At 45.8% G+C, this 15,301-nt stretch overlaps 1 protein-coding gene across 3 annotated transcripts in view; it reads right to left on the bottom strand.

The window, feature by feature from the left end:
• LOC142490542 (immunoglobulin superfamily member 3-like) overlaps positions 1-3,216 on the bottom strand; it is a 29,185-nt gene extending 25,969 nt beyond the window's left edge. For all 3 annotated transcript variants that reach the window (XM_075592952.1, XM_075592953.1, XM_075592951.1), the window contains exon 1: positions 3,059-3,216. In XM_075592952.1, coding sequence (XP_075449067.1) covers positions 3,059-3,146 — 88 coding nt within the window. In that variant the 5' untranslated portion in view covers positions 3,147-3,216. The remainder of the gene's footprint in view (positions 1-3,058) is intronic.
• Between the last annotated feature and the right edge of the window lie 12,085 nt (positions 3,217-15,301).

Here is a 15,301-nt window from a genome sequence, read left to right on the forward strand (position 1 = left end):
AGACAAAATCGACCATTTTCTATCAGACTTTGAAACTCAGTGTCTGAGATACCGGGTTCACAACGGGACTGGGTGCTGCGGATGCACCCCTTGTTGTCTGCGATTGCTAAAGTGACCCTGCAGGGCAAACCATGAGAAGATAGGGATGACTATGAACATGTCAAAGCTTTGCTGCTGTTGCAGTATGCCCTCACCCCAGAAGACTACCGAGGCAAGTTCAGGACAGGGAAGCGTTATCTCAAGGAGTCCTATGTTAAATTTGGTGCCCGAATGGCATGGCAAGGCATGGCACTCAGTGGATGGAGGGTTATGGTGCTACAAAATACCACACTTTGCTGGACTTGATTTTCCAGGAGCAGTTACTGCAGCAGTGTCACTCGGACGTGTGGGCATGGGTCTTTGACCGTACAACTAAGACCCATGAGGAAGCTGCAAGAATGGCTGATGAGTATGTATGCAGTCACTCCCTCATAGATGAGGAAGGGGCTCCCAAGAAACTGGCTGTGCCAGCCAGGGGATCCCAGCAGACTCCTCAGTGGCTACACAAGTCTGGAACAGAGAACGGCGTATCAAAAGCTGCAGAGTTTAGGCACGAGAGGAGATGCTATCTCTGCAACAAAGTGGGTCACATCAGACCTGACTGTCCGGACTGTGCCAAGTCCGGTGGACCCCATCAGGGACAACGTTCTACAGCTGCGAGGCCAGTCGCCCATGTGCGACTGGCACACACAGAGGAGTCAAGCACAGCCACGGAATCAACCCACAGAGGGACGTCCGTGGAGAGTTTTGCGCTTGCCACCCTGGGACCAGCAGCGGAGAAAGAGGGACATCAGGTTGCATCAATCAGGATGCAGCCCAGCAATGTCCGGCAGAAACATTTGCGAAGAGTGACCATAGGAGATCGCCAAGCAGCCGGCTTGCTGGACTCTGGTGCCACTGATACCCTGGTCTGACCTGATATGGTCCAACCAGAGTATTTGCTCCTGGGCACCAGGATGCAAGTGACCATGTCAGATGGGGGACTGTGGCCAATCCAGGTTGCCCGGGTCTTTTTGGATTGTGGTGCCGGATGTGGCATGAGGGAGGTGGGGGTATTGTCTGGGTTAGATGCCACAGTTTTGCTTGGCAATGACCTGGGACATATAACCTGTGTGTTCAGAGCAGAGCTGGTTCCTGTTGCAGCAATTACTAGGAGCCAGTCATCAGGGATCGCAGCAGAACCAACCCCTGTCCCCCTGCATTTGGGACCAACAGATCTAGCGGTGTCAGCGAAGACCAGACAGGTAACCCAGACTGAGTCGTTACCAGAGACTGACTTACTGTTCCTTTACCTGTTCCCCCTTGACTTAGAGACTAAGGGTGGGCGGTTAGTGTTAGGAAGAGGGTCTAGGGATGCGGTGAAAGCTGACCCCAGCTTGGAAGGTATGAGACTTCGGGTGTCCGTCTCAAGAAAGTGAGGGGTCAGACCACTTTCTGTGGCACCACGGGCTTCTGTTTAGGGAGCAAGGTTCTACCGGCTTAGAGAGAGTCTGGACATGTAGAAGATGGCTAGTGGTACAAAGCGAGAATAGGCAGCAGTTATTACAGGTAGCCCATTCCATTCCACTAGCAGGGCATCAGGGGGTCACTGTGATGAGAGCTCGGCTGTTGCAGCCTTACTCCTGGCCGGAGGCATCAGCGGCATTGGCAGATTTCTGCCACCCTGGTGATGCCTGCCATCCAGTGGGTAAGGTGGGTGATTGTGTGCCGATTTCCTTGGACTATTTACCGTAATGTGGAACCTGTTTCAGAGAGTAGCTCAGGCAGTGCTAGGTATCTTTGCTAGGATAGGTTTTCCTAGAGGGGTGCTAGTTAAGTTAGGGTGCCGGGTAAGTAGGCAGCCAGGAGCAGCAGCCACGGGTAAGTTAGAAATGCATAAGGATCTGTTCTCAGACCAGCCGGGCAGGACACATAGTACAGATCAACCTGTGCTCACAGGTGATCTGCGTCCTCTGCATAAGTATGCCTACCCGGTATCTGCAGAGGTGAAGAGCAGTATAGAGAAGGAGGTAGGAGAGATGCTGACCTTAGGGGTAAGTGAACCGTCTCAGAGCCCTTGGGCTTGTCCGGTAGTCCCCGTAACTAAAAAGGATGGACCACCCGCTTCTTTGGGGACTACTGGCAGCTCAATGCAGGGACGGTGTCAGATGCTTATCCCATTCCCCGCATGGATGAGCTAGGTAAGTACTAAGTAAGTAGTAAAGGTACTGGCAGATCCCCCTGAACCAGGAGGCTGGGGAATGTCAGCTTTCATCACTCCGAGTGGCCTCTATGAGTTCTTAGTGATGCCATTCCTCATGAGGAAAGCCACGGCTACCTTCCAACGCCTGGTCAATAGGTTGTTAGAAGGAATGCAGAGATATGTAAGGGCATATCTTGGAGGATATTGCTGTCTTTATTAATTCATGGGATTCACATCTCGTACATGTAGCAGCGGTGCTAGCCAGAATTAGGGGAGCAGGGCTTACCGTGAAACCCACTAAGGGGTTGGTAGGAATGGCTGAGGTGTTGTACCTAGGGCACAGGGTGGGCAGGGGGCATCTGAAGCCTGAACCAGCTATGGTTGAGGCAATAGTACAGTGGCCCATGCCCAAGACTAAGAAGCATATACACACATACACACATACACACATACACACACACACATACACGCACACACACACACACACACACACACACACACACACACACACACACACACACACACACACACACACACACACACACACACACACACACACACACACACACACACACACACACATACTGTACATACACACATACACATATACACACACACATACATACACATATACTCACATAGATACACACATACATACACATATACACACATTAACACACACACACACATACATGCCAGTACATTGGTGCAGCTTACCGTATTAACCCCTCCCGGTACCCGTATTATTAACCCTTCCTCTGCCACAGTCCTGCAGAGCACCATTGCAGCTGATGCATGTTAAACCCTTTCTGTGCAGCGCTTGGCTGCCAGACTTACCTGCGCATAAGAGGAGTGCGGTGGTGAGCAGACAGCTCTGGGTGCTGGGGTGGAGACCGTCACGCATGCTGCCTCTGGATCTTCTCATTGCTGAGTCTTTGGCTGGTACCCATGTGCCGCCTTATATCCCCTCCAGGGGCGAAACCTCAGCCCTGTCCCATCCCCTCCTCCCCCCCACCAAGGGTCAGATAGTACTGATGGGATTAGGGCTGGGCTGGGGACCTCTAGGACTCCACGGCTCAGCCAATGGCAATGGAAGAGACCTGCCTACCTCTAAGACAGCTCAGGGGGTGAGCGCATGGATACAGAGCCGACACCACTAGGACAAGACGGGAGAAGTAGGGAGTGGAAAAAATAACAAGTTGTGGTACTGTGGGTTTTACCATAAAAATATACCCCCCAGTATCATCCCACTTCAGAGGCTAGTTCATGGATCCAACTACTAGACATGCTAGAGAAATTCTAAAGTTGCATTTACAGTCACATGAGCAGACATATTTAAGAGACCCACCCCAAAAATCAAATCAGATCACTAAATCTGTCTATTTCTAAGTGTATATCTTTTTATATATTTCATACACATTATTTAAGTTATGGTGGGGGAAAAAGGCGACAGAAAAACTCCACCGTTTGCATATAGCCAATTAGGAATATCCCTTGTGAGCACATTCACATGTCTTAGACAGGTCTGCACCCGGCCTTTCAGCCATTATCACCCAGCATACAGCGCTTCCACTGCAGCAAGGGTTTCTGGGAATTTACATGCAAATGGACACACAATGTATCACCTTTGGCCTGAAATCCATTTTTACATGGAACTCTTATAAGCAAATGCTCTGCTGTTTACACAGCTTTTAAGCACAGCATGGGATTAGATGCAAAGCCAGTCAAACCCCTCACAGACAGCCGTTTTGACCTTTTCGGTCACATCAGTGTGAGGTTGGTTGTACTGGCTTTGCAATGTTCAAGCTGGGCAGGTTTACCGTACACATTATTTACGTTATGGTGCGTGAAAAAGGTGACAAAACCGCCCCCGTCAGCATATAATCAATAAGGAATATCCCCTGTGAGCACAGACACATGTTTGCTACCCTGCCTTTCCCCAGTATCATATATAAATGGGAAGGGGAAAAGTCTGCGTCCGCCTATAGCAAAATGTGTGAGTGAAGATACACCGCGTGCAATGTAGGGCAAGTGAGATATGGTAGAAGAAAGAAAATAAACCCTACAGTATGCACTGTGTCAGTGATCCATGGTCCCTTATACTATTTATAATGCACTCGCTGTGATTTGAAGAATTGATTGCAAATTAAAAGCCTTTTATTGACTTGTTATAAATAGTATAAGGGACCATGGATCACTGACACAGTGCATACTGTAGGGTTTCATTTCTTTCTTCTACCATATCTCCCCATTATCACCCAGCATACAGTGCTTCCCCGGCAGGAAGGGTATATTTTCATGTGTTGACATTTCCGGATAAGTGCCTCACTGTCTGTGTTAGACTATATCTGTTTACTTATTGAGGTGTGTCCGTTGTGTCTTAAAACATAATCATGTGTTTGTTTGCACGCTATTCTTTGCAACAATATAGCTGCGGGTAGTACCTTGTTTTGCTACAACTCACTTTCCTACAGGCTCATGTGCCCTATAGGTATTTATTGCCATCTCTTGGTCATTACTGTTGCCCTCTGTGTATCACTTTACACTGTGTCCTAGGTGGGTATCAGCAGTAGTGTTACACATTGGGCCTTGCAGTACTTGCATGTCCTCTGTAATTTGGGGGTCGGAGCCCCTTCCAGTTCTTTGTGTAGTTCTATGGTACATCAACACATTGTGTTTATATTTGCCTTGGAATAACCGTGTGCTCTTTCAGGGACATTTTCTTGCTGTTTTCAACTATTTTTATATATAAATATAAAAAAAGGAAAAGCAGCGTTTCTGCCTAAACAAAGTAACGACTATGAAACAAATTCCTTTTAGAATTAAAAAAACATTAGAAAAGTGATACAAAGTATGAAATTGTTCTTTTCTTGTGTACAACGTGTTAAAGGCAAGTAAAGCTAAAGTGTAACGTTATCAAATAAATGTTGTTAATTTGTAACGGCAAATATGTTACGCGCTGATTTAAAAAAGTATTATTTGTGTAGTTAAAAACCAGAGACATAACATAAATCACAGACAAAGCTCAGTGCACATCCAGAAAAACTTATATACGGTACAGTGCCTAAATATACATGTATAAATAACTAATAAATAAAATGGTCTTTTAGTTTAACATTTTGGCCAAATTGTTGTAAGCCCTTGAGCCAAACTTCACGGCAGACCACGTTTCAAGGGTCCCTACACTAATATAAATTCTTAATAACCTGTGCATTGCCAGGAAGAATGATTTATAATAAATCTGTCAATATAAGTTGCAAAAGTTCTAAGTCTGATTAAAGCTTTTATTAACCTGTACATTACCAGGAAAAGCACTCTGTAATAGATTTGTCACAATCACACTGCATGGGGGTTCAATTTGAGCTTGTAGGTGTTCTGTATGTATTATTTGTGTAGGTGGAATCTGAGAACAGAGATGTGCAGCTATCTCTATAGATACGTCCGCTGAATTACCCAGAAGCCTCCATGTTTCAGATGGATAATGTCGGCTCTTTTACTCCCAGGGTCCCCAGGAATGAGGAGGGGGCAGATTAAAATAAAGAATGGATTATTTCATTGAATTGCCCTAGTGTAGAACTGAACTGGTGCCATGGTTTGTATATAACATTTTTTGGACAGGAACAATATCTGGGGTATTTCCTGCAGCAAACTTATACAGTATCTCTCTTTTATTCTTATTATTTTAATGTGTGTGTAGGTGCAAATATTAGGTACAGGATGGGGCAGTGTGTGTATGGGCAGAGGGTTGGGTACAGGATAGGGCAGTATGTGTATGGGCAGAGGGTTGGGTACAGGATGGGGCAGTGTGTGTAGTGACAGACATTTGGGTACAGGATGGGGCAGTGTGTGTAGGGGCAGACGGTTGGGTACAGGATGGCGCAGTGTGTATATGGACAGAGTGTTGGGTACAGGATGTGTAATTGTGTGTAGGGGCAGAGGGTTGGGTACAGGATGTGTAATTGTGTGTAGGGGCAGAGGGTTGGATACAGGATGGGGCAGTGTGTAGGGGCAGAGGGTTGGGTACAGGATGGGGCAGTGTGTGTAGGGACAGATGGTTGGGTACAGGATGGGGCAGTGTGTGTAGGGGCAGAGGGTTGAGTACAGAATGGGGCAGTGTGTGTATGGGTAGAGGGTTGGGTACAGGATGGGGCAGTGTGAGTGTTGGGGCAGAGAGTTGGGATGAGGGTTTGGTACTGGATCGAGCAGTGTATGTAGGGGCAAAGGATTTGGTAAATAATTGGGCAGCATATGTAGTGGCAGGGGATAGGGTACAGGATGGGGCAGGTGTGATGGGGCAGAGAGTTGGGTAAAGGATGGAGCAGTTTGTGTAGTACAGGATGGGGCAGTGTGTGTAGGGGCAGAGGGTTGGGTACAATAGTGGCAGTGTGTGTAGGGGCAGAGTGTTGGGTAAAGGATGGGGCAGTGTGTGAATGTGCAGAGAGTAAGGTATTGGATTGGGCATGTGTGTATGGGCAGAGATTTGGGTACAGGATGGAGCAGTCTATGTAGTGGAAGAGAGTTGGGTACAACATGGGGCAGTGTTTGTAGGAGCAGAGGGTTTAGATTAAGGGGCTTTAGGGTAAGGGGCTTTAGGGTAAGGGGCTTTAGATTAAGGGGCTTTAGAGAACTGCGCTTTAGGGTAAAGAGCTTTAGGGTAAAAGTCCAATGTCTTCCTGATCGGCTATGTACTGTATATGTAGAGATCCAATAGAGGAAGCAGATGCCAATAATAGATGAATGTGTCTCCAGTGGATATACAGTGAGGGACCTTTAATAAGGCTCTCCATTTACATGGATCTATGTTAGCGTCAACTTTTATCACCATTTTTATTTTTTCACTACACATTATACTGTATGTAGATCTCCATCACACGTTCAAATTGATAACCTATTTTAAACAATTACCATTAAAATGTAAGTATTAACTCTTTCATGACTCACTTCACTGGTATTATTACTTACGGACGTTTGAGTGCTTCACTACCTGGGATCTTTTTCTCCTTTGTTGTTGTTAAATTGTAAATGTCAAGGAGGAGGAGAGTAGAATTAACTCCAATTCTCCGATAGAAAGGTTACTAAACAAACTAATTATACAGCTACTTAAATTCATTCAATAGCTTACAATTACATATATTATAAAAGTAAAATAAAGAATTAAGTTATACATTTCTCACTGAAGATTTTGAAAAGAATTAAAGAGGCGACTGTTGAAATGGACTGGGCAGGGTTCTCTGGAGAAGAATTATGAGCAGCATTCAGAATCCATTTTGTATGTCATGTCGTGTCTCAGTATCCTCTCAGTATCCATTTCTGTGTGAAAGGATGTGTTTGCTTGTAAGGATGAGTTTCGCTAACAGTAGATTTCCACGGTTGTGTCTGTGGCTCAACACCCAGAAGTATAGTGATAAGATGCACTGTACCCTGTTTTGTACAGAATTATAGTAATAAGATGTACCCTGATGTACGTTGTTGCTGTTCAGAGCTGTTTTGTATCAGTTTTACTAGCTTTTTGGGACCTTGAAAATGATAAACTTAGTTTTGGGAGAGGCCTGCATGATCACCGAATGTATGCGTCACTTCTGTCACGGGAGACCAGGCAGTTAACACTTGGTTACCAGGATCATTCATTGAGCAAAACAGGTAAGTTAAATCAATTGTAATTTATTCGCATAAATAGGCATACACAGAATGGAACACAAAATGCAGACGAAAAACACACTTACTGTGTGTCTGGGGTTTGAAAACTAGACTGTTGTAGGTGCAGGGATATTTAAAAATGAGTTTTACCCTGACAGGTACTTAGCCCAGAATCTTCCGGTTCCCAAATCGGCATGAAGTTTCACACACTACCGCTATGTTCCTTTCTGAGAACTTGGAATTTTTCTTGACCGGGTGTTAGTACCAAACTCCTGCGACTAAAATTGGCTTGCAATCCAAGCCGCGACCGCTACGTTCTATTTTGAGAAATCGGTCCCAAAAAGACCGGACTTAGGGGCCTATGCACTAAGCACAGGAAAAATATATAATGCCCGGCTGGGTGCCCCTGAGCCAGATTGGGAATGGTAGAGTGTCAGCTCTGCAACCCAGCAAGGGTGGTAATACTGCAAATGTATTCAAAATGCTGGTGTCTTTCCCCACCGGGATAAGGGGGCGAGAGTAATGCTATGTATCAGCTGTATCAGCCATGTAGCAGGGTTCCCCTGAGTCATAGTGGGTAAATGTAAAGTGTCAGCTCTGCAGCCCACTAATGGCTGCAACCCTGTAATTGGGTTAGAACGGTCTGTATGTGTCCCGCTACGTGTAAAGGGACCACATGTACAGAGGCGACCAACTTTATTCTAACTCGGATAGTTCCGCAAATTTCAGAATATCCCGGTGATGTTCGATTTTGTATCGTTTTCGGCCGGAGTGTATTGCGTTATTTTCCCGGCTGCGATTTAAGCATTTTATTCCCGCTGGCTGCAATACTGCAATGCCGTGTAAAAACACATGGGGGCGTTTGCGAGCTTTTGTCTTTGAAGCCGTCCCCTATAACCCCTAACATACAGTACTGTATACAGTATGCACATCAATGATACTATGGGCCGGCGGGGGCGAGATGTGTTTGCAGCAGAGAGAGATCCGCTGCTCTCTCTGCGCAAACAGCGGCACATTAAAACTTATTTTAAATACATTTTTATTTATAGTGTACTGTAGATGTGCAGGGGGTATCGGGAGCTGAACCGCACTGGTTTCAGGTCGGGGGACCCCCTTCCCCCCGAGATACAGACCCCTTTATGAGGTGCCGGTATCCCTCTGCGTTTAAAGGGCCCGATCACATGACCGCGACCTGTAAACCAAGCAGAGGGATACCGGCACCCCCAAAAGGGGCCTGTATCTCGGGGGGCAGGGGTCCCCGGACCTGAAACCACAGCGGTTCTGCTCCGGAGACCTTCTACACATGTACAGTATAAATAAAACACATATATAAATAAACACTCGTTCTTTACCTTAGCGGCTATGCGCTATGGTAAAGAAGCAGCATTTCTGTATTTTTAATAATATTGTACAGTGAGCAGGGGGTTCCCTGAGCCAGAAATCTAAACTCAGGGGGCCCCCTGCTCCTGCTCAATATTATTAAAAATACAGAAATGCTGCTTCATTACCATAGCGTATAGCCGCTAAGGCAATGAAGGGGTTAACCCACCGTGCCCACTTTATTGTGGGTAGCGGGGGTGGGTGAAGGGGGTATTTGGCCCTTGGTGTGAGTTTAGGACTTGCGGGGGGGGTTGCGGGTGCACTTAACCCCTTCACGACCGTAGCAGTTAATACCGCTACGGTCATGAAGGGGTTAACCACTCCCGCGACCCCCCCCCCCGCAAGCCCAAAACAACCACCGTTGGAGCTAATACCCCCTTCACCCACCCCCACTACCCACAATAAAAAAAAACTCACACACAGCAGCCGCCAAAAAATAAATAAATAAATCTAAATAAATAAATGACTATAAATAAATACATTTGAAATACATTTTTATTTATAGTGTAGATGTGCAGGGGGTCTCCGGAGCTGAGCCGCGTTGGTTTCAGGTCTGGGGACCCCCTGCTCCCCGAGATACAGCCCCCTTTATGAGGTGCCGGAATCCCTCTGCGTTTAAAGGGCCCGATCACGTGATCGCGGCCTGTAAACCAAGCAGAGCAGAGGGATACCGGCACCCCCTAAAGGGGCCTGTATCTCGGGGAGCAGGGGGTTCCCAGACCTAAAACCACAGCGGTTCAGCTCCGGAGACCCTCTGCACATCTACACTATCAATAAAAATGTATTTTAAATGTATTTATTTATATTCATTTATTTATTTATTTATTTAGATTTATTTATTAATTGTGCTGCTGCTGTGTGTGATTTTTTTTTTTGTGGGTAGTGGGGGTGGGTGAAGGGGGTATTAGCCCCATCGGTGGTTGTTTAGGGCTTGCGGGGGGGTAGTGGGTGCACTTAACCCCTTCACGACCGTAGTGGTATTAACTGCTACGGTCGTGAAGGGGTTAAGTACACCCGCAACCCCCCCGCAAGTCCTAAACTCACACCAAGGGCCAAACACCCCCTTCACCCATCCCCGCTACCCAAAATAAAATCTATGTACTGTAAAACCCCCTCCCCTATTCTCTCTATTAAACTTCCCTGCCTTCACTGTAATCTATGTAAAACCCCCTCCCCTATCCTCTCTTTTAAACTTCCCTGCCTTCACTGTAATCTACTGTATGTACAGTAAAACCCCCTCCCCTATTCTCTCTTTTAAACTTCCCTGCCTTCATTGTAATCTATGTAAAACCCCCTCCCCTATTCTCTCTTTTAAACTTCCCTGCCTTCACTGTAATCTATTTAAAACCCCCTCCCCTATTCTCTCTTTTAAACTTCCCTGCCTTCACTGTAATCTATGTAAAACCCCCTCCCGTATTCTCTCTTTTAAACTTCCCTGCCTTCACTGTAATCTACTGTATGTACAGTAAAAACCCCTCCCCTATTCTCTCTTTTAAACTTCCCTGCCTTCACTGTAATCTATGTAAAACCCCCTCCCCCTATCCCCCTATTGTGTGCGTTAAGCTTCGCTGCAATCTATGTAAAAAAACCTCCCCCTATTGTGTGTTAAATCTCCCTGGCCTGTGTTTCTGAGTGCAGTGTACTGTATGTAAATGTGGGGAGGGGGATCCCGTGTAAATAGCCACACCCACCCCCGCTACCCACAATAAAAAAAAATCACACACAGCATCCCCGCAATACATAAATAAATAAATCTAAATACATTAATAAATAAATCTAAATAAATAAATACAAATAAATACATTTGAAATACATTTTTATTCCTAGTGTAGATGTGCAGGGGGTCTCGGGAGCTGAACCGCGTTGGTTTCAGGTCCGGGGACCCCCTGCCCCCCGAGATACAGACCCCTTTAAACGCAGAGGGATACCGGCACCTCATAAAGGGGGATGTATCTCGGGGAGCAGGGGGTCCCCAGACCTGAAACCAACGCGGTTCAGCTCCAGAGACCCCCTGCACATGTACACTATGAATAAAAATGTATTTCAAATGTATTTATTTATATTCATTTATTTATTTAGATTTATTTATTTTTTGGGCGGCTGCTGTGTGTGAGTTTTTTTTATTGTGGGTAGCGGGGGTGGGTGAAGGGGGTATTAGCCCCAATGGTGGTTGTTTAGGACTTGCGGGGGGGTAGCGGGAGGGGTTAAACCCTTCATGACCGTAGCGGTATTAACTGCTATGGTCGTGAAGGGGTTAAGTGCACCCGCAACCCCCCGCAAGTCCTAAACTCACACCAAGGGCCAAATACCCCCTTCACCCACCCCCGCTACCCACAATAAAGCGGGCACGGTGGGTTAACCCCTTCATTGCATTAGCGGCTTTTCGCTATGGTAATGAAGCAGCATTTCTGTATTTTTAATAATATTGTGCAGGAACAGGGGGTTCCCTGAGCATTAATTTCTGGCTCAGGGAACCCCCTGCTCACTGTACAATATTATTAAAATACAGAAATGCTGCTTCGTTACCGTAGCACATAGCCGCTAAGGAAAGGAATGAGTTTTTATTTATATTTGTGTTTTATTCATACTGTAGTTTTACTGTTTTGGTTTTAGGACCGGGGCCCCCCTGCTCCCCGAGATACAGGCACCTTTAGGGGGTGCCGGTATCCCTCTGCTTGGTTTACAGGCCGCGGTCACGTGATCGGGACCTTTAAATGCAGAGGGATACCGGCACCTCATAAAGGGGGCTGTATCTCGGGGAGCAGGGGGTCCCCGGACCTGAAATCAATGCGGTTCAGCTCCAGAAAACCCCTGCACATGTACACTATGAATAAAAATGTATTTTAAATAATTTTTAATGTGCTGATGTTTGCGCAGATAGAGCAGCGGATCTCTCTCTGCTGCAAACACATCTCGCCCCCGCCGGCCCATAGTATCATTGATGTGCATATACAGTACTGTATGTGTACAGTAATGTATGTTAGGGGTTATAGGGGTTGTTGTTATACAGAATATATATATAAATATATATATATATATATATATATATATATATATATATATATATATATATACTGCATTACAATTCATGATTTTATGCCATCTGGCGGACACGCGAAGCATTGCAGCCTATTAAATCCTGAACCATTATAAATTAACACATCAGCCGTGCGGCAGCCGGGCATCACCCCTGGCTAAGAACGCAGCATGCTCCAGGTGAACAGTGTCACATTCCAGGAACCAGCCAGGGACAAACCGGTGATTTGTTAGAATAAAGTCTGCCGCAGCAGTATAAGTCATGTAACAGAGTTCCCCTCAGTCATATGGGGTAAAAGTGAAGTGTCAGCTCTGCAGCCTACTAATGGCTGCAAGCCTGTAAATGTATTTTAATTGTCTGTGTGTGTCCCGCTAAACATAAGAGAACCACATCATTATGCTGAGTAACATTGTATCAGTTAATTATCCTGTGCGCGCATTGTAAGAGTGTTTCACTGCCAACCGCAAGAAAGGAAAAAGGTTTTTAAAACCAGCAGTCTTGCGCGTAGCATAGTATAAGCAGCAAGCTAACTTTGGATAGGAATGTCCCAGCGCTCTGATTTTTGCTATGCATACTGCTAGGGGGCAATCATTAAACCGGTTATGTTTTCTGTATTAGAAACTTTCATATGAAGTAATGAATGAAAGTCCCCCTCTTTTTGGTGTATTAATATTATAACGGTAAGGGGATTTTCCTTCCGGCATCCAGAACCGGAGGGTACTATGCTTTATAAGGCATGGCAGGAAATCCAGGGAGTAAGCATTGCATAATTTAGACTCAGGCATCTAAGGCACCCTGCTGATTCGGTTCCCCTGTGTCTGGAGACAGGCCATAGTTCAAAGAAACTGACACTGTCAAGTGTTGAGTGGGTAGGGGGAGAGGTAAATAGATTTCCCTGACATATGTCCAGATGTCAGGGGAAAGGCAGACAAAATGTCACCAGGGAAGTGGGCTTGGCTAGGTATGCTAAGCAGGTTAAGGGCGAAGTTTGCACATGCTCGCAACATACCTTAAGCCTCTGCCGGGCTCCATGAAGTATGGGCAAACCTTGCGAATAGGTGGGATTTTTGTTCCCACGCCGCGATTGGTTGCACAGTGTAAAGATAGGACTTGTGAGGTTTCAAAAGGCCGAGCAGCCAGTCAGGAGGTAGATTCAACATGTTGTAAAAAGATTAATCTGAGATTCCATCTAAGATATTTCCTGTAACCAGATTTAACATCGTAACTAAGTGTATTTTCGTATTATTTTGTAAATTAAACTGTGTATGTTCATTGTGTGAATAAATTACAATTTATTTTATCTCACGTTTTGCTGAAAGGATCTGGGTATTTTTGTGTTAAAAGCATTGGTCTCCCGTTACACCTAGGGACCCCTTAAATTTACTGGGACACTTTGCATCCCAATGTCCCATTTACATTTCTGGGAAGTGCTGAAGCAGGGAACCCTAGCGGTGAGTCGTGCAAACTTTTTTAAGGGGAGATATTGCCGGGACAATGTGCCTATATGTATCCGGGAATCAAGCATGATTCCCGGGTACCTTTTTGGGGTATCCTTCAACTCTGGACCCCGACTACTTAGACACATTCTGACCACACTATCTCCACAAACCCTCCCCCCCCCCCCCCTTGAAACCCATACCCTAGCAATCCCTGCTTGCTTTCATCCCTGTAGAGGCAAAAACATTTTAAAAAATGTATTGTCGCTGTAACACGGTGAATAAACGTCACCAGTCCTATGGCTGGCAGACCTATGTTTAGGTCTGCAGTGCAGCAGTGACCGGGTTAACATTCAGCTGGGAGGGTCTTGTTAATTAATGTAAGGGAATTGTGCGCGCTGTCCCTCCAATTGCTCTCCCTCGACTTCCAAGTCTTCCCTGCTGCTCGTATTCTCCTGTGATCAGCGGGGCACACTCAGCACATCAAACACAAAAATAGGAGCGCATGGAAAGAAACAAAAAGACTGAATTAAGTACATAAATCTTATATAATAAAATATCAAAATGAAGGCCAAAAGACATTACATTTGGACTAAGATCACATAGATCAATAGGCCCGTGACACACACTGAGTATAGGGTACTGACACCCAAAAAAACTCACGATAGAAGTGATTCCCTAGTTGGTAAACAAGAGAGAGAGTCCAAGACTACAAAGATGGTAAAACACAGACCTGCAGGTGACGTCATACGCAGCGACGTTACGTCTGTGACGACGGACTTCCATCCTGCAGCCTAGAGACACCATGAGGACGCCGTTAGGAGGGTAGTGAGTCTCAAGCTCTTTTAATTTCTTTCCATGCGCTCCTATTTTTCATGGTCTTATTAATTAGTCTGATTCCAGCTGCCTCATCAAGGAGCTTTAAAAACCCCAGGCTGCACACACATGCAGCCTGTCTGACCCAGTGAGATATACTGAAATGCTGAGGGAGAACTACTGCTATAAGGTCTGTCTCCACTATACTGTTTTTTCTATACTGATACTCTGGACTCTGAACAGGACTTGTTGGGAAAAGGGCAAAGCCCTGCTCAGTACTTATTTTCTGTTTGTTGCATATGCTGAAAAGGAGCTGTTTTATTTTTATATGCCATATTTTTGGGGCTCAATAAATAAGCCATTTCAGAAACCCACGTGTGGTTGCATGTACCCTACAACATATGGTGGTTGAAGTGGGATACTGAGAGGACCCTGCATTTGAAGGGCCACAAATTACATTAAAAAAACAAAAAAAAATGGCATTTAATAAAAAAGAGTTTCTGTGTGTTACTCTGATGCTCGCCACAAACCGGGACCAGACCGCGGGGCTGAGGTGGGGTTATATAATCACCGACCTTAGACCACGCAGACTGTTCGGAGTGCGCAGTTCGTAGTCGTACATCGCAGGGTCAGGATTGGAGAAGGCAGCATCATCGTTACTGAAGCCAAAGTCGGGGTAGGAGAAGACAGGACAATCGATGGCCGAAGCAGGGTCGGGATAGAAGACATCCGGGTGGTCGTAGTTGTAGCTAGGATTCGGCAACAGGCAGACTA

This window comes from Ascaphus truei, chromosome 3, assembly GCF_040206685.1.
Source record: "Ascaphus truei isolate aAscTru1 chromosome 3, aAscTru1.hap1, whole genome shotgun sequence".
Lineage (NCBI taxonomy): Eukaryota > Metazoa > Chordata > Amphibia > Anura > Ascaphidae > Ascaphus > Ascaphus truei.